The following is a 19,954-nucleotide window of genomic DNA, read 5'->3' as shown; positions in this document are numbered from 1 at the left end:
TTTTTAATCTTGAAGTTCTCTATGGTGTAGTATTTTTGTACAAACGCCTCTCCATAAGTTGTTTTCTTACATGGACGTAATTAGTTTAATTAAATAGAACTAGATTAAAGCCGATCAAAGAGGAAAGAGAGAGTTGTAGAGTCAAAGGAAACTCGACCGCCATGTGTACTGGCGAGTCCCTCTGAAATCTGAATAACCAATCTACTAGTTTCTTCCTCTCCCACTCTACATTCCACTTCTTAGTTGGTTTCTCCCAATTGAATGAACTGGCCGTAGAATTAAGTCGATAGAAAGCACTTAAGGAGATGCTTCAAATCCAATCCAGGAGTGTAATGCAAACATCTCATTCGTGTACTCGAAAAGCATTTCCTACTGCAGGCAGCAGATCCCTTTTGCTTTACAAAATCAAGCATTTTTATTTGATAAAATCATAACAAAAGTCCTAGCTCTAATCAGGGAAGAAAGAGTGAAAGATTGATCAATCACGCCAAACTGATGTTATGTTTTGTTTTGATATGATTTTGATAATGAAAAATAATTTTATTTTGATTATAAAATTATTTTGTTAATGGTTATTAACTTAGGTGTTCTAAATTACTTTTATATGTTCTATTAAGGCACTAAAATGAAAATTAATTTCATCATGCAATTCAATATCAAAAATCTTGTAATAAATTTTTTATGGCATTTGAAATATTATGCTTTATTTGGTTAAAATATGTAAAAATTTATTTAAAAGATTTTTTACCGTTGTTACAGCGAATAGTGAATAGTGAACAGTGATAGGACCGTTGTGAACAGTGATCCGACAATTGTGAATAATAATCTGATCATTGTGAACAATATGACTATTAAAATGGCTAGTTTCTTTTGAAACTCTTGGAATGCCTATAAATACTATTCAAGAATACTCTTAAGACCACCAAAAAGCAAGAATAAATTCATTTGAGTTAACATTTGTATTTTTACTTTTTCATTATAATTACACTTTTATTCTTCTCTCAAAAGGTTGTGATTATCATTTGTATCATTTTGTTCAAGACTTATGTTTATTATTGAAAGATATTGTAACTAAGAGATTCATCTCTTAAATTTTCTTTTCTATATATTTCTTGTATTTCCTAACTTGTGAGCTAGAAGGTCTACCGAGTGTTAGTAGGAGATTATAATTCCTAGCGATTTAAGATAGAGTCTACTTGTGTATAAGTATGAGATTTGTATTTCCTAACGGTTTATACTAGAGGGCCTACCAAGTTTGGTAAAAGGTTTAATGGATTGATTTGAAAATCTTTAGTAATGAGTTAAGGTAATAGATTAAGCTTGATCTAGTTGAACCACTATATATTGCTTATGTCTTTCTTGCATTTTATTTTGATTGTGCTTCATTATTTTCTTGTTTAGTTTTCAAAACCTCTCAAAAAGTTTTAAATTTGTCAATCAACAAATCCACCCCCTCTTGGTGTGTGATGCCATTACTATACAATTATAACAATATAAGACAAACAATTCAATGACGCTGTCTGGGGAAAGAGGAGGCATAAAAGTAAATCCCACATACTATTCATCACACTGCTATAAGAGATTTTTCTTCCTCTATGTCGCAAAATGCACCAGACTCTATATGTTCTCTTTTATTTAGATTTATTGTTACTCAATTACAACAATAAATTTATAGATGAAAAATCATCTTAAGATGACTCATGTGTGAATTATTCAAATGATGGATAACTATAAGGAGCGATAGATGACTCTCGGGGTGGAGCAGCAGTTATGGATAAGTCTCTCAAGATGGAGCGGCAACGATGGATGACTTCTCGGGGGTATCAATGGTGGTGGATGAGTCTCCCGAGTGGATTGAGAGCAATGGATGACCTATTCGAGTGATGGATAACATGTCTAAAAAAAGATCGATTATGGGCATGGGGTGAGGATCCCCACATAGGCCCTTTTAATGCCTAAGTCACTATATCGAAAGTATAGAGTAGTCGAATGTAAGAGAGAAATGCGAGTGTGAGAGATAGCATACCGAATGGGGGGATGACCTCTCTATTTATAGCGATGGAAAAGGCTACTAGGTGTCAGGTAACCCAATTTTCTCAGCTAGTAACTCAGAGGTAGTTTTGACCAAGTCTCGTGGAGGTGATGGCGTATGGATCGCAAGTGTGGGCACAAGGGCACGCCCATGGCACCCCTAAATGAGGGTCACTCGAGGGTACCTTACTCCCGAGTGACCCTCACCCAGGTGTGCACACGCGAGCAAGGCTGCACGATTGTGGGGGCTTGGGCGTGCACAGGGGTGCTATAGCGACTGCATGATGGGTCACAACCATGCGCACGAGGCTCCTACCTGGCCACACGACGCTATCTCATTCTTTTGATTCTTTCGTTTATTTTTATTAATCTACTTTGTCCATTTATTTTTGCAGGGCATATTGGCCAAGACAATTTTGCAGTATGGAAATGAATTTAGAAATCCCTCAGATTTATATTTTTGTTCATACAACCCTTCCGTTACTACCATTGTTACTTAAACTCAAGGTGCATTATTGCCTTGATCCTCTTTATATAATTTCTTTTATTTATCAAATTTCAGCAACAGTTTAACAGAATCAGTCCATGATCTGCTTTTCTAGAATTGCCATCAAATGGGACTCATCAATGGTTGCAAATCTAAACGCATATAGAAGCAATGATTCAATGAATATATATATATATCTGTCTGTGTGTGTGTGTGTGTGTGTAATAAAGCATCTTAATTTTCATTTTACTTTTCAAAAATTACATTGATGCTCAGGAGGGGGAGAGAGAGAGTGAGAGAGAGAGTGTCTACAAACCTGGCATTTTCATTCGACTAGTAAATTGGTTAGACTCGAGCCGTGGTTGTGGGGAAATAAGCCCATCCTCCAAATTACTTACGCTTTCCAACTGGTGCTTCCACATTCTGGCCTCCACCCTCAAAATTCCACTCTCACATGGAACCTAAAGGCTAAAGGGATCATCGGCAAGCTCCTCCTCTGGAAAGAATGAAAAACTCTTTTTTCTTGGTAGGCCAACTTATTACCGGACTTGTTCCCGCCTTGAGAACTACTGCTTAATTCCACATTGTCAGTGTCATAAGCCGAACCTTTTGCTGGTCTTGTACAGGTGTCTGTAGAGAACCCCAACCGCAAAAATAAATCAAAGCCCATTTCAGGTGCCTTTCCATGGTTGTTTCTGAAGCTTGGTTGACAGGTTCTATCTGGTGCACTTTCATCTCTCTCACAGGATAATAGGTCCTGCAAGCAACCCATTTTGGCACGCCCTGCAGTTGATGGTAGAATTGGCGTTCCAGCAAGCATAGCATTTTGGTTCCTCGGGACTTGGATGCCCAGCCGAGGCAATTCAGGTTGGAAATGTCTACCATAGTACAAAGGATAAACTGAAGCCCTATTTTGCAAGGTCTTAGTTCCACTCCGATAAATGGGATGTGCCCAGAAGGGGCAACTTCCATATAATTGCAGGAAGTAATCGGGTTATTGGGATTATAGTTGTACATTACATGTTTGTTAGGTTTTGGAACTAAACTAATTGGATTCATAGCCACAGGTCTTGGGGAGGTTAATTGATTGCCAGAATGTAGCGGTAGTGGTGCTAATTGGGGGTTCTGCTCCTCAGTAGAGTTATCCAACAGGTTCTTGAGCTCTTGGAGAAAGGTAACCTCTTGGATTAGCGTGGCGTTGGCTCCGGGACGCTCTTACAGGAATGCAACCCAAGTTAAGGGCAGCTGAAGATTATCATGGTGAAGGTGCACAAACAAACATCAAAATGTAAAAGTTAGGATGATTTCTTATCAAAGCCATGTACCTTTGTAACTGTATTCAGAACAGAAGAACTCTCTTAATAGGAAACTACTTGATTCAAATTCGAAATGGCATTAACATGAGCTCGTCTACTTCCGAAATGCGAACAACCTAGCTGAGAATTTCAAAGCTGGAAGCAAAAAATGTGCAAAGCAAAAGGAAATGGGCATTTCACTATCGTGTACCTTCAACACAGAGCGGCAAGAGCTCTCCAGTCTCGGTGCTCTCATCTCTCCTAATGATCGTGTCAATGGCATATCATTAACCCGGCCCCAAAGTGTCTCAAGATCCATGTACTCAGCCTAATCAATGCATCATTGTTTAAACGAATGTAGCAAAACACAAAAACTGGTGTAAAACATCATCCTAGAAAACAAAGACAACCAACCCTCTACAAAAGTGACAAAAAAAATGAATGAAATATCAGACCTCGGAATTGGCTTTAGAGTACATGATCTCCTCTGCTTTCAAGGCGACGATGGGCAGCTTCTCTTGCCATTCCCGGTTCTTCTCGGTGGCAGGGCAGTGAGTCTCATTGACAACCCTAATCAAACACATGGTGGGCATTCAGAAAACGGCCTCCTAACAAAAAACTATGTCGAGCAAGTCGAAACCCAGTGAGTACCTGAAAATCTGCTGGATGATTGAACCTCTCATGGGTTGGTGTGTATCACTGTGCCAAGCTCTCCTCACACACTCATACGGTCTCGGCCCGGGCCTAGGCATCTTCACATAGCAACTTAGCCTCGGCAGCAATTCCTGGCGAATCTGGGAGGGCCAAATCTGCTTCAGAGAAAGCAAGTCTCTACATGGGTGTGGAGTTGAAGTGTGGCGCTGCACTTTTTCTTCCCCATTTCCAATCCGTCGCTGCAATTGTAGATTCAGGAGAGAGTCTCTCTCTCTTTTTTTTTTTTTTTTGGGGGGGGGGGGGGGGGGGGGGGGCTGGCTTTTGGGTTAAAAATAATGATAATTTGATTCTACTATGTAGTAACTTATGCTTGACTAGCCAACTATGAAAATAATGATAATCCGTCGCTCCTGCCTCCTGCGGTCCTGCCTCCTGCCAGCGGGTATCCAATATGCTCCCTTTCATTCAAATAGGTGCAGGAGGGTACCCAACCTAGGCGCCTGCCCGCTATGGTACCTTGCTTAGCGGTATTTCGCATGTGAATATTAGCCCTAGGATTAACGATTCCAAGAGATCTCAGCCGTTGGCTATCGCCATTGGCTTCAAGTTATCTTTAGATTATTTCAAAGTGTTAAAACTATGAAAAAGTATTCGACCCCAGAAATTTTTTGAACTCATTTAGTTTGTTGTACTTTTTTAGTATTTTTAATAAAATTTAATATTTAATAATAATATCTAACAGTTATTCAAACTAATAAAAAAACTGTCACAACACCCTTGCCATCATTGTTGCTTATATCAATGAACGTTTGTTACGGAAAAAAATTTTAAATTTTAAAAATTTATGATTTTTTAGAATGTTCTTAACAATTTTTAAAGAATCTTTGATTCTAATTCTATATTTGATTAGATATAAATATTCTCATAAATATTGAGTATTCTTTTTTAAAATTTTGTATTTTTATATTTGGTTTAAACGTAACATTCTTGAAAATTCATATTTTTTTTCAAAATTATCCTTATTTGATTTTTTTGTTTAAAAATGATAAAAAAAAATTAGTATATAAACTATTTGGACTAAATTAAAAAATGTTATTTTTTTTACACTTTATGTATATATATATATATGTATGAATACATATATATATTTGTAAGAAGTAAGTTATGATAAAAATAATCGAGAAAAGACTATGAGGTTATAAGGGGGTATTTTAGAGTTTATATTTGTTAAAAACTTTTCCAAGTCTATGGGAATTCAATATTCCCAACTCTTCCCATGAAATTTTTTTGTGGAAAAGTTGATTAAAAATAAATTATGAATTTTTTTTTTAAAATTCTTTTTAAAAAAATTATACTAAATATGAGAATGTAAATTCCCAATCTAACATTTTTAAGAATCTAAAAATTTCTTCTATACCAGAAAAACCATATTATATAAATATATTCTTGGGTGTTACCTTGCCATCATCGTTGTTACTTATATTCTTTTTGTTTAGTATTCTTGTGTAATTGGCTTTTTATTCATTGTTCAACGTTGGTTATTTCTATTATAATTGTGAAGTAACGATGTTGCTCCATTCCCAAAAATATTTAATGTACAAATCTTTTTTTTTTTTTTGTAAATCACTTGCTTTCAAAAATTTATAAATGCATTCGTATGATAGAAGAATTTATGATTTAGTATAGTAAAAAAATAAAATTTATCTATATTTAATAAGCTTTAGTTCACTTATAGAGGCGTTCACATCAAATAAGTGTGGTTCTCATAATCTATGACGAAAAATTATAAAAAAAAAAAAAAAAAAAAACCCTTCAAATAGCTTATATTAGTGCTAATTTAATTTAATAAAAACATCAATTTGTTATTCTCATTAATGAGACATTTAACTATGAATCTCTTTAAATTTTTTTTTCTATAATCACACTTACTTATAGAAAGTAAATATAAATCGTTTAAAATTATCAGTAACTATGAAATGTTGATTTGATAAATAAAATTTGTAACTTTTACTAAATATTAACGGACAATTGCAGGATTTCATATTTAAAAAAATAAAATTTATCCATATTTAATATGTTTTAGTTCACTTATAGACACATTCACATCACGTTAGAGTGGCATAAAACATAAATGTCTTCTAATTATTTTCTTTTTTATACCCATTTGACTCTCTTAACTTCAAAGTAGACATATCATACCCCTAAACGTTCAATTTTGCTACAATCACACACCTTATATTTCAAATGAGTGTGCATGAGATACATCACTCTGTTGGTGGGTCATTGTGAAGGAGAGAAAAAGTGGGTTGTCGGCTAAGGAGTCCAACGACCTATGTGTCGATCAATCAAGCTGAGAAACACGATGGCTCCATTGGTCATCACACCCACAAAAAAGGTTTATCATCCAACGAAGGTCGATCATTACATGCAATGGCGTTATTGGTAGTCATATGTGATAGCTCTAGTGGGTTGATCAGTAGCTTAAGGAATAAGTAAACAGAGGTTTGAGATGGTAGGGCGATGATTGACTGGCAAAGCTTTCTTGCGTCAACAACCAACAAAGCTTCTTCTTTTGTGCGTCGACAATTGACTTCTTCTGTGCTTGCAACAACTGATAGAGCCATCGCATCTCTCGACTTGAGCAATCTACCAGTTGTTGGTCTCCCTAGTTGACAACCCTTCTCCTATCTCTCCCTTTATCTTTCAGCAACTCATCAATAGAGCATATGTATCTCACATGCGCTTATATGAGAGATGATGTATGTGGTAAAATTGAATATTAAGAGACATGATAAGTCCACTTTAAAGTTAAGGAGAGTTAAATGGTTATAAAAACAACAATTGAATGGCATATCTATGTTTTATGGTCCTTAGAATTGACTTCTAAAATATAAAAATTTTAAAATATTTAACTATAATTAATTAATAAAAAATTACAATTATAAAAATAATCACTACATTTGATAAAATCGCATGCATATATACCTTCAAGTCATAAATTAGATGACAAAAAAATGAGTGATATGTCAATGTAATATGATGAATCGTGAGTTTAATTTGGATAATTGAAGGAACGAGCACATGCGTCGTGTAAAAGCGGTCGGTATGCATATATTAATATTAATATGAGTGTAGAAGTGAGCGTAATGAGTATCGTATCGGTAGCGAAATTTTTGTCTTAAATTTTATTCGGGCAGAAAACATGACGACGCCGTTTGCTGCTCCAACCGCCTTTCTCCCGCGGTAAATAGAATAGAACACACAACCCCACCGCCACCGGTTTTACGCAGAAACAGCGCGCTGATATCAGGAAAATGTTCATCCTCCAGATCCACACCCTCGACACGCCCCGCCCCATCTCCGATTCCGCCGCCGCCAGTAGCTCCGCCGCACCAGGCCCAAAACCTAGCAACTCCGTCGAAATTACTGAACTCAAAGGCGTAGTCCACCTCTTCCGCGACCTCTCCCCCTCCGCCACCTCCCTCACCAGCCCTAGCTCTCGCTCCACCACCCTCTTTGTCGCCGCCGTCCCCAACTACCTCTCCGCCTCCGACTTCCTCCTCTTCTGCGGCCACCACATTGAGCACTTTTCCCATCTCCGCTTTCTCAGGTTCCCTTGAACTCTTCGCCTGCCCTTGATTGCCTGCCTTTTTATACGTGTTTCTGTTACCCCTGATTTCTATACAATGTGAATTTGAGAGCAACTTATTGATTGTTTCCCGAATCAGATAGCCAATTTCTCAAAACAATTTAGAAAACAGGTTCCAGACCACAACCACGCGCAGTCATTGGTTATCTTTGAATTCACTTCCCATTTTTCAAAATTTGTGTTTGTTGCAGGAACGATGGCATGGAGGATCGGTATAGTGTGTTGATCACGCTGGTGAATCAGTTGACTGCGGATGGGTTTTACTGTAGCTTTAACGGGAAGAGGTTCCAGCCATCTGAGGTGCCTTATATTCTCCAATGTTTATGTGCACTTGCCTTAGAAGTTTTGATCTTCTTTTATTTTTTAACCAGCATTTTTTATTTTATAATTTATTGATGATTTGTTAGGCCGAGATCTGTCATATATACTTTACCCAGTCGGTTTTGTGCTACGAGTTCGCTGAAGAAGCTGGTTCACCACCACCTGGATTTGTCGAATTGCCCACTTGTCCGGTTTGTCTTGGTTAGTGTGTATAACTTGGTTGTTTGCTGGTTTGTTTCAGTAGATACAAGCCATGGTAGTGAATTTGGGGGTTTTCTTAACTTCCAGGATTAAAGACTTGTGAATATGATTGTATGTTGATTTGTTCTTATTGTGTGACAATTTTAGAGAGACTGGACCAGGACACAAGTGGGATACAGAGCACACTCTGCGATCATTCATTTCAATGCCCTTGCGTTTTGAAATGGACCTATTTGTCTTGCCAGGTGAGCTTCAATATTCTTCCGTCCCTTTTATTTCTTTTTGTCCCTATTCATTTTTTTTATAAATAATAATTTATATTATACAAAATTTTAAAAAAAAAAAAATTGTGCACGAGGAAGCCCCTGTAAAAAAGAGAGATTGGGGCATTCATATTGTAGATAATAATTGTGGGTTTGTGGTGCACTTAAGTGAAACTGGGAGCATGATCTTTTCCGCTGGTTGCTTAGCAAGTTAAATGATTTAATTTATATTCCTCATCATCTCTGCTAATATACCTTGGAGACCACTTACAACAAGATCTCCCTTTCTGATGCCCCAATGGTTGCGTGCCTTGAATGATGCATATCTACTAATCTTTCCCCAGTTTGTTCATACAACAGCGGGCTAGGTACCTAGTTTAACATGCTTTTCAATTTCTTGTAACTGTTTGCTTCCCTGGGAGAAATAAATAACTTCTGTTGGTACTCTTCCCAATTCACATTCCCAAGGCTAACTATATCGAAAGTAATTGAATTGTCATGTAGCCAACTTGAATTAGAGATAGATAAACAATGTATTGCTATCTCATCTGATAGTTTTATGACATTTATATTGACACTTACTGTTATCTTTATTTGATATGTGAAACTCATCACTTTCATTCAGTAGATAAAGGGTCTTATATGCATTGGAACTTTAACTTTGCTTGATACAATCACAGTTCAATTATTTTCTTTAAGAGTATATGTTTGGCTCCAAATTGTCATCAATGATTATTTAATTTGGCTAATTATCAATGTGGCTATAACAGATTATACAAATTAAAATTATTTATTTTTGAAATATACATAAGGTTCCAACCCAAACTAAAATATTATGAAGGTAATAATTATAGTATAAAATGTACACAAATGCTACAATTTTCCTAATTTGTATGGCATCTTTGAGTTTCTTTCTACAACAATACCAAGAATAAAGTCCAAGTTACTTTATTACTTGATGAATAGGGTCACAAATTGTAGTAGTGTTAGTTGTAGCACAAAAATTTGATGAATAGGGTCACAAATTGTAGTAGTGTTAGTTGTAGCACAAAAAGAAAGTTTTAAGTGATATTGTATAAAGAAGGTACTTATATGCACTAAAAAGGAGAGAAATAGTTATATGCAATTTGTCTCCTACTCCATTTCAATTCTCTCAAACTTTTCTATACAATTTTTTTAGAAAATATAGTCCTATAACTAAAAAGAATACTCTTGTAAGATATTCATTGTATTGTCAAAACATGTCCTTATTTTAGAATGTCTCATAGTGTTTCATTTAGTTTCATTATGTTTTGTTGGAATCAATGGAATTCTTATTTTCTAGTTTAGTTTCATCTCAATTTCCTACACAAGGTGCAGCCACTTAAGTGGAAAAGAAAGAAAATTATGTCCCTTGGTTTTATATAGAACTTGTGTAAAATAATACAGTCCTCCCTAAATATAGTTTTATACATATTTATTCAGTCATGCCCATATATCTTTCTAGGTATCTACAAGTTGATGCTTGGGAGTCCCTCTATCCATGATACTGGTGTCCATCTTGCTACATTAGTGTCTAACATAATGTTAACTCCTTGACGTGAAGATCCATTTTTTGTGTTAGATGTCAATTTTTTTTGTGTGTGTTTCTAAAAAAATATTTTAGAAAAAAGGGGAGTTTGGATTACTTGTATACATAGGTTTAAAGGCACGTATTATAAGTATAAACATGTCTTGAGAGTTGTGGTGGAGACAATGAAACTTTGTCATTTACAATTGAACTATATTAACGATTTGCATTGAGACCTAGAACCTTTATGTTTTATTGATGGATAAACTTACTAAACACATCCAACAACATGTTCTTTGGGGTATATTATTTGCAAACGATATGTTTTGGTAGATGAGACGAAGGTGTGTAAGTATAATGTCAAACCTTAATGGATCTGATAGTGAATTCCAGAGAATTTGGAGAATTCTCTAGAGTGAGGGAGATAGAATCCGAGAAAGAAAGGGAAGAAAGATTTGAGAGGGAGAGAATTGAGGAAGAATTCAAGATGAGTTTGATTAAAAAATTAAACATGACTCCATACAGTTTGCATTGTCCTTTATATAAAGAGGATATTGCGTGTCTATTCCCGCCAAGGAGAGTTTATTTACATAAGTATCCCCCTTCTAGAATTAAGTACATAACTATCTACCCATGTGCATGTGACACTTGCCACTTGCATGACTTATTCCCTTGCTTGTGACTTATACCATGACAAATTCCCCCGGGCTCGAAACATTTCTTGTCCTCAAGAAATGGTGAGTAAATTGGCTGCTTGCGGAAATTGCCTGAGCAGGTTAGGTAAGTATTCCCACGTGTTGCTGTCATGGGAAAGGTTGGACCATTTAACCAGCACTTGAACAATTGGGGCCCCATGCTTGTAGATTACCCACTTGCCCAGGATTGAGCTCGATTGTGTTGTAACATCTGCCTCCCTTGACATTTGCGGTAAAGTAGAAGCCACATGCTGATCTCCCACTAACTTCTTAAGTAAGGATACATGGAAAAATGGGTTGATCCTGGTCTCCTCTGGCAATTTTAGCTTATAGGCCACAATGCCTACCTTAGCTTCAATGGAGTAGAGCTCGTAGTACTTGGGACTTAACTTGGTTATCTGGACCTAGGCAATCTTCTTGAGGCATGCTGCCCGGAGCTTTAAATAGACCTTTTCCCCTACATCGAATTGCCTCTCACTTCTCTTTCTATCTGCATATTGTTTCATGTGGTTTTGGGCCACGGCCAATTCATTCTTGAGCTGTTGTAATACATTCTGTCTCTTTTCCAAGTAAGCCTCCATTGTGGCCACCGTAGTGCCCTCCCCAATAGCTGGAAGGAGTAGGGGTTGATAGCCAAACTGTGCTTCAAAAGGTGATCGTTTAATCGAGGCATGGTGATTGGAGTTGTACCACTATTGTGCAAGAGAAATCCATCTGTGCCATCCCTTAGGGTGAAGGAAACATAGGCACCTTAGATACCCTTCCATACACCGATTCACCCGCTCAGTCTGGCCATCCGTCTAAGGATGAAAGGTTGTAGACATCTTCAATCTCACTCCCAAGGCCCTCATAAGCTCCTACCAGAATAGGCTAGTGAAAATCTTATCTCGATCGGAAATTATTGAGTGGGGAACCCCATGTAGCTTCATAACTTGGTCGAGGAAAGTTCTGGCCACTTCCCGAGTAGAATATGGATGAGTTAACCCAATAAAGTGAGCGAACTTCGTGAGTCTGTCCACTATGATCATAATATAGTCTTTTCCTTTCGATTTAGGTAAACCCTCTATAAAGTCCATGCTGATGCTTTCCCATGCCTGAGCAGGGATAGGTAGGAGCTGTAATAAACCTGAGGAGACTATTGTTTCATGTTTACATCGGCTGCAAGTATCACAGGCCATCACAAACTCCGTTATATACCTTTTCATCTGGGGCCAATAGAAGAGTTGTTTCACTTTGTGATAAGTGTTCTAGATTCTTGAGTGGCCCCCCACTGGTGACTCATGTATGGAGCTCAATATCTTCTTCTTTAAGATCTCATTGTTCCCGATCAGCAATCTCCCCTTATGTCTCATTATTCCATGACTCGGCCTATATACAGGCTTGCTGTTGGGGCTTAGTATTAACTGTTCCTTAAGCTCTTGCATCTTTTGATCTTCTTCATAACTTTCCTCTACTTCCTTGTACCAATCCAGGGTTACCATCGTGAGGGCGGCAGTGTGCCCCTTCTTCAAAGCACCTAGAAAGGGCATCAATAGCCACATTCTACCTTCCTTTCTTATATTGTATGGTGTAATCCAAACCCATAATTTTGGCCATCCCTTTCCGCTGAAGATGTGTCCGTAGTTTTTGTTAGAGAAGAAACTTAAAACTTTCGTGGTCAGTGCGTATAATGAAATGACTGCCTTCTAAATAGTATCTCCACCTTTCCACAGACATCACTATTGCTAATAACTGCTTCTCATATATGCTCAGTCTTGCATGTATGGGAGATAAGGATTGACTGAGATAAGCTAGAGGTCTGCCCTCTTGCATTAATATTGCCCCAATACCCGTTCCACAAGCATCCGTCTCAAGGATGAATGGCTTACTGAAATTCAGTAATCTCAGCACCGGCACCTTGGACATGGCATCCTTCAATTGCCCAAATGCTCTCTTTGCCTCCAGTCCCCACTTAAACCCATCTTTCTTCAGGAGTTTTGTTAATGGCCGACTTATGAGGCCATAATTTCTGATAAAATGCCTGAAATAGCCTGTGAGTCCCAAGAAACCCCTTAAAGCCTTTTAAGTTGGTAGGTCTTGGCCAATTCACCATGGCAGCTACCTTCCTGGGATCAATACTCACCCCAGCCCCTGAAATAACGTGGCCCAAGTACTCCACCTGCTTCTGGCCAAAGGCACATTTAGACCACTTAATATACAATTGGCTAGACTTGAGGATGTCGAATGTAGTCCTTAGGTGTTGCAAATGTTGGGTGTAAGTTTGGCTGTAAATTAAGATGTCATCGAAGAAACTAAGATGAATTTACGTAGGAAAGGCTCAAAGACTTGGTTCATAAGTGATTGGAAGATAGCGGGAGCATTGGTGAGCCCAAATGGCATCACCCAGAACTCGTAGTGGCCATGATGGGTTCGAAAAGTGGTCTTATGGATGTCATCAGGTTTCATGCGAATCTAATAGTAACCTGAATGTAAATCTAGTTTGGAAAAAATTGAAGCATTCCTTAGTTCATCAAGTAAATCTTCGATGATAAGGAATTAGAAACTTATCTTTGATGGTCAAAGCATTAAGTTGACGATAGTCAACACAGAAACGCCATGCACCATCTATTTTTTTAACAAGTAGGACAGGGGATGCATATGAGCTTTGGCTTGGTCGAATTAGGGACTGCTGTAACATTCCCTTCACCATCTTTTCAATTTCGGTTTTCTGGTGAGGGGGGGTATTGGTATATGATCGAATGTTAACAGGTTCGGAGTTAGGTTTCAGGTTGATTGAGTGGTCAAGGGATCTTTGGGGTGGCAAGGAGTTAGGTTCTACAAACAATTCCTCATACTCAGCCAAAAGTATATTAAGACAGTCTAGTTGTTGTACCTCTATTCGATTTTGATCTTGGCTGAGAGTTGTTAAGTAAGATTCTCCTTGCTACTCATTTCCTTCCTCTGCCTCCTCAATAGCCTGGATTGAGAACAATTGGGTCACTTGAGCCCACTTGCTTTTGAGCAACTTCTGCAGCTTCCTTCATGTGATCATCTTACAAGCCTCGATCTCCTTGTTGCCTGTGAGAGTCATTTTCTTGCCCCCTTTTCAAAAGTCACTTTCATTCGGTTAAAATCAAAGCTAATAGGGCTCACTTGTTTCATCCCGTCCATTCCCAGCACTACATCACAGCCTCCTAGCTTGAGTAGTCTCAAATCTGCCTCAAACAGTTCACCCTGCATTTCCCAACAAAACTCAGTGCAAGCTAACTTGCTTAGCACCTTGTGACCATTGGCAAAGGTCACTGACAGGGGTTGGGTCCTTGTCATCCTTCAGTGGAGCTTCTTAGCAGTGCCCTCATCCAAGAAATTGTGTGTAGAGCCACTATCGATTAAGATCATCAGGCTGCCATCCGATACCCTACCTTCCACTTTGATAATCTTGTTGTTGGTTAACCCCTTAAGTGCATGTTACGAAATTTCTCTGTTATCTTCTTCTTCTTTCTTCTTCCATTATCTCCTCTTCGTTTCCCACAGCTTCTTCTTCACCTTCTAGCAAGAGTAATTGCCTCTTGCATTGGTGTCTCGGGTGGTACTGATCACCACATTTAAAACATAGCCTAGCTTGCCTCCTTTGTTCTAACACATTGCCACTCTGGCCTACCGAGTGGCTGCCAAGTGCAATCACTGTCACCCCCTTGCCCAACTCTCTTCCATATCCTCTCATCATTGGCATCACGGGTCCCCCATTAGCTCCCCTGTTTTGTTGCCTTTATTTCTTCCTGATCGCTTCTACCATGACCTCCTGTAGCCTTGCATTCTCTACTGCCTCCTTGACGGTTTCCGACCTCAACATCTTGACTATATGTCGAAGCTCTTCGTTCAACCCGCTTACGAAACTCAAGACAAAATATGCTTCGGACATATGGGGGTTCAGGGTGACCACAATCGATCTCAGCTCTTTGAATCGTGTTTGATAAGCCTGCACACTTCCTTCTTGTCTTAATTTGTTGAAGTCTTCTACTACATCCTTCATATTTCTGTCCCCGAACCTTTCGCATAATTTGTCCACGAATTCCCCCCACTGAAACTCTCCCCTACTCTGTGACCAACCTTGGTACTAGGTATCTCCCGCATCATTGAGGTATGCGGCTACCAGGGATGCCCTTCGTTCCCTTGGTATATTGTACCACTCAAACATTCTTTCACATCTTCTAACCCACCACCGCAGGTTACTCCCATCAAATATGGAAATCTCCATCTTAGGCATAGGGAACCCCGGTTGATTGTGGATAACTGGTCCTCCTTGCCTAAATTCTACGTCTACATCCTCTTCTACTCTAGGTGCTACCTCAATCTCGGCCCTGGTATTTCCATTCCTTTCTTCGACACCAGTAAGGACCAGTTCCGTCCTTTCCCTTGGCAAAAAATCAAGTGATAGGCTTACCTGGTTCTAGCGCGTAAACATCACCATGAAGCTCTGCAACTGCTCGCGTATATGGTTTCCCACTTCATCCCTGATTCCATCCAACTTCCTCTCCAAATTGCCTAGAGATGCACGACCCTTTTGTCCATCGTCGTGATTGCTTCGTGGTTGCGGTTGGATCCAATTTCCAATGGTTCCACCAAAGCTTGCAAATTGGTCACCGTCGCATGGAATTGCTGCACCTAAGACTCGAAATTCTTTATTCGAGTTCCTTCTGCCATTTATGTCTTCAACCTAGAATGAGCTTTGATACCAGATTTGTTAGACCTTAACGGATCTGATAGTGAATTCCAGAGAATTCGGAGAATTCTCTAGAGTAAGGGAGATAGAATCCGAGAAAGAGAGGGAAGAAAGATTTGAGAGGGAGAGAATTGAGGAAGAATTCAAGATGAGTTTGATTCAAAAATTTAACATGACTCTATACAGTTTGCACGGTCCTTTATATAGAGAGGATACCGTGTGTCTATTCCCACCAAGGAGAGTTTATTTACATGAGTGCCCCCTTTCTAGAATTAACTACATAACTATCTACCCATGTGCGTGTGACACTCGTCACTTGCATGACTTATTCCCTTGCTTGTGACTTATACCATGACATATAAGTTATGGAGGGGACACCTAAGATTGTAAGGCTTCAAGCTGAGCAGGTCAATAACCAAATACATGGAATGCAAGTTTAGGAAAAATAACTCATCCAAAAAAAAAAAGTTATGCAAAAATAGATACATAAATAATGTCGCGGGTGATAATAAAAAAATCAAATTATTCTAAGAACAAATTAGTTTAAGTACTCAAATCAATAATTATCAAAGCAAGGAAGATTAATAAGGATGTTATTAGATAATGAATGTGGGCGTGGTTAAAGTGGATTGTAAAATTCCTTCAAAGTTAATAGGAAAGTTTTTCCGGATGACCATAAGACCAGTTTTGTTGCAGCTATTAGTCAAGTACTAGTATGCATAAAATATGAGTATAATAGAGAAGGATTTAGGATGAATGTGGTCATATAAGAGAGGACATAATTAGAAATTATATTACCCGTAATATGAATGGAGTCCCTTATTAAAAATATATGCAAGAGATACGATGAAAATAGTTAAAGGAGAGGAAGATGAAAGAAAACTAGGTGAAGAATTCTTAAGACATGGCATAAAATATAATTGCCTTTATAGATATGCCCACGGATTGATATGGTTGGCCAAATAGAATCCATGTAATTAAGGCTTCTTGTTGTAGCATGTAAAAGTTTTTAACTTGTCAAAATTGAAAGAGGATGTATATGACATCCTCTGATAATGGTAATATCAGTTGCTTGTTGGATGTGAAGTATGACATGCTGCAAGTGGACTAATTTTCATGTGCAAATGCTCATTTACCACTGGGAAATGTTGGCAAAGCTGAAAGGCTGAAAGCAATGCAGCAGGATAACCACATAGCTCATTTATGGATGGAAATCATATCAAATTCTCATTGAGTTTACCTATGCTAGTAACTCACTTTAATTTCCCGTGAACATTATTAAGTAAGAGAGACACTTCTGTATCTTTACTTTTATTGGATATCTTTGTCAGTTTGGATCTACTATGATAAGGAAAGTGTATGTTACTTGTGTGATCATCTTTTTCACATGTTTGCAGTTACAAACCATGTGCAATATTTTATTTCATTAGGGAATCAATTTAGCCATAGGAGGACATCACCTTAGAAGCAACCATGTTGTATCTTGTTATAGTTCAGTTTCTGGTAGATGAATGGTATGCGAAGGTAATGTTATGGAGCAAAAGGTACGGAGCTTGCAACTATTCTGTGGAGAAAATTTATTACATTGTTATGTATGCTACTAGGTCTGTCGGCTTTGTCAGCAGCAGGATGAGAGACCAAGCTGCGCTATTTGTGGAACATTGAAGAATTTGTGGGTTTGTGTGATATGTGGTTTTGTTGGTTGTGGAAGGTAAATTATTCTCCATTTGTGTCAGATATTTTAGTCAATTCCTTTTAAGATTTTCATTTTTTGGGTGGGTATGGTTTTTTATCAGGTAATTTCTTTTATGATGGATTTCTAGATATTGAAATAACTTTTTCCCCATATCTAGGTATCAAGAGAGACATGCTATCAGACATTGGAAGGACACACAGCATTGCTACTCTCTTGAGTTAGAAACGCAGCAGGTTTGGGATTATGTTGGTGACAGCTATGTTCACCGATTGAACCAATCAAAAAATGATGGCAAATCATTGACAATGACGAACTCTGACTGTATGTCAGTTCATGGAGATTGTGGTACTTGTGGATGCAGTGAGGATTCTGGAGTTAGTGGGGCACTTTTTGGCAGCAAAGTTGAAGCGGTACATTTACCTTTACGTTCACTTTTATTCATGGGCATATATCTATAGTTGTGTTGTAATCCACATGCAATTATTAATCTAAGCAGTATTAAGTAGAGAGATGGATACAAAGACGGGACTAGGTAATAATAAGGCATAATATGATTATGGTGACATGGAAATTTTTTACCACAAACATGATGGGAACAAAGCAAAGATATTTTCATACAGATATAACAAATGGAAAAGAAATAATCATACACTAATATTATAATGTTAATGACTGGTATATTAGTTGTTAAAATAATATTATGATTTAACATTAATATAGCAATAGTAATTTACTAATAATGTAATATTAAAATTTTTAATAATATTAAAATAATTGTAATATCTTAAATATTATATTTAGAAATAAATATATCAACGTAATATTCATAATGTTGATAGTATAAGAACATTATTTGTAGTAATTTTAGTATTGTTCATATTGATAATGTATTTAATACTAACATTATAATATTCATTAGAAAATACTAGAAAATGTTTATATTAATATTATTAACAAGTTTAACATCCACGTGTCTATTCAATTGTCTCAGAATATGTGGTTATATTACTGTTACAGATCATCATTCTGAAAATCATTTGACCCTTGCAGGCTAACCCGAAATTTAACTACTCTGTCTTAGATCCATATCGTAACTAATTTTCTGATGTGAATGCAACAATTGTTTGATCCATATACCTTATATCAGATTATGGATGAATATAACCATCTTCTGGCGACCCAGATGGAGACTCAAAGACAAGTATGTACACGCTTGCATCTTTATGCTGCATGTTGTTGTAGGGGTTCTCATTATTCAAGTTGGTTAATTTGGTCTTACCATATTGTTTGTAATACATTTTTACCCATATTTTCCTTAAGCATTTTGAATCACTACTCATAGAGGCGAAAAGCAAAATGGAGAGTTCCATAGCTGAAGCAGTGGAGAAGGAATTGGCTTCAAGGATGCAGGATATCCAACAGAAACTGGAAATCTGTCTTCATGAAAAGAAGGTTGTTGCAAGTGTAAGTTTCCCATCTCAGCTCCCCCTCCCCCAATTGACGCCCGCCCCAGTTTTTGTTTCCTTTGTTCACTAGACTCTGATCCTTGATCTCCCTGCCAATAAATTCACTTTTTCCTCAGATAAATGAAGATCTTATGAAAAGACAAGATGTCCTGCGTAAATTGGTTAAGGAAATTGAGGAGAGGTACAATCTTTTTCTCCCCACCCCCTTTCTTGTGTAGATGATTTGTTATTATTATGGTAATAATGACTTGAGCTGGACAGTAATGTAGTAGTCTTATAGTTTGAGAAATAAAATATATTATCCCCTTGCAACCGATCACTTATTTTCTTTCTTTTCAAATTGTATGTCCGAGCAAAACAGGGAAATTTTGACCCTGAGGTCAAGAGATGAAACGATACTGGATCTCGAAGAACAGGTATAAGCTATAACCGGGACTGCTGTGTGCATCTCTTGTTCCTAAATATTTCTTTCGTCTCGGTGACAAGGAAATGTTGAATACAGATTAGAGATTTAAAGGTGTACATTGAAGCCCAGAGAAAGCTTGCTACCATGACAGATGTAGATGGTGTCAAAGGAGGAACACTTCTACCAGTACAATCCAGTCCTCCCTCTCCTGGCGGGTCCAAAAGGCGAGCAAGACCGGGTGGTCGAAAACGTAACTAGTCCATGCACAAATTGCAAATTGCTTCAAGTGGCCCAGTAGACTGCTAGGGTAGATTACATTTGGCCTTCCCACCATCGTACAGATACACCTATTTCCCTCTCTCTCTGTCTAAACAATCTGATGATGATGCAATGTGCATGCCAATTCTGGAGTCACTTTACGTTGTTCTCAGAGCTCAACCACCGTAAAAACTGCTTTTTACAATTTAAGGAAATATCCATTTTCCCTCTATAGACAATGGGTTTTGAAATCACTAACAGGATATACTGAGAAGCAGAAG

The 19,954-nt window shown here is 37.8% G+C and overlaps 1 protein-coding gene and 1 pseudogene across 1 annotated transcript; one reads left to right on the top strand and one right to left on the bottom strand.

Annotated features, from left to right (window-relative positions):
- Positions 1 to 2,681: 2,681 nt before the first annotated feature.
- Positions 2,682 to 4,942, bottom strand: LOC127794020 (uncharacterized; annotated as a pseudogene).
- A 2,774-nt stretch (positions 4,943 to 7,716) lies between these two features.
- LOC127794315 (BRAP2 RING ZnF UBP domain-containing protein 1) lies at positions 7,717 to 19,829 on the top strand. Its single transcript, XM_052325305.1, has 11 exons — positions 7,717 to 8,077; positions 8,308 to 8,416; positions 8,524 to 8,638; positions 8,786 to 8,883; positions 17,452 to 17,558; positions 17,701 to 17,953; positions 18,691 to 18,744; positions 18,864 to 19,007; positions 19,126 to 19,190; positions 19,371 to 19,425; positions 19,512 to 19,829. Exons 1-11 carry the CDS (start codon positions 7,782 to 7,784, stop codon positions 19,671 to 19,673), a joined length of 1,458 nt encoding a protein of 485 aa, XP_052181265.1. The 5' UTR covers positions 7,717 to 7,781; the 3' UTR covers positions 19,674 to 19,829.
- Positions 19,830 to 19,954: the final 125 nt, after the last annotated feature.

This window comes from Diospyros lotus, chromosome 2 (genome assembly GCF_014633365.1).
Source record: "Diospyros lotus cultivar Yz01 chromosome 2, ASM1463336v1, whole genome shotgun sequence".
Lineage (NCBI taxonomy): Eukaryota > Viridiplantae > Streptophyta > Magnoliopsida > Ericales > Ebenaceae > Diospyros > Diospyros lotus.
This window is presented reverse-complemented; position numbering and strand designations above follow the sequence as displayed.

Bases quoted from the DNA above. Each gene is read 5' to 3' on its own strand.
- LOC127794315 (XM_052325305.1), top strand. From the start codon at position 7,782: ATGTTCATCCTCCAGATCCACACCCTCGACACGCCCCGCCCCATCTCC. The intron at 17,559-17,700 runs GTAAATTATTCT...CCCCATATCTAG, and splicing joins GGTTTTGTTGGTTGTGGAAG to GTATCAAGAGAGACATGCTA. The intron at 19,008-19,125 runs GTAAGTTTCCCA...CTTTTTCCTCAG, and splicing joins AAAAGAAGGTTGTTGCAAGT to ATAAATGAAGATCTTATGAA.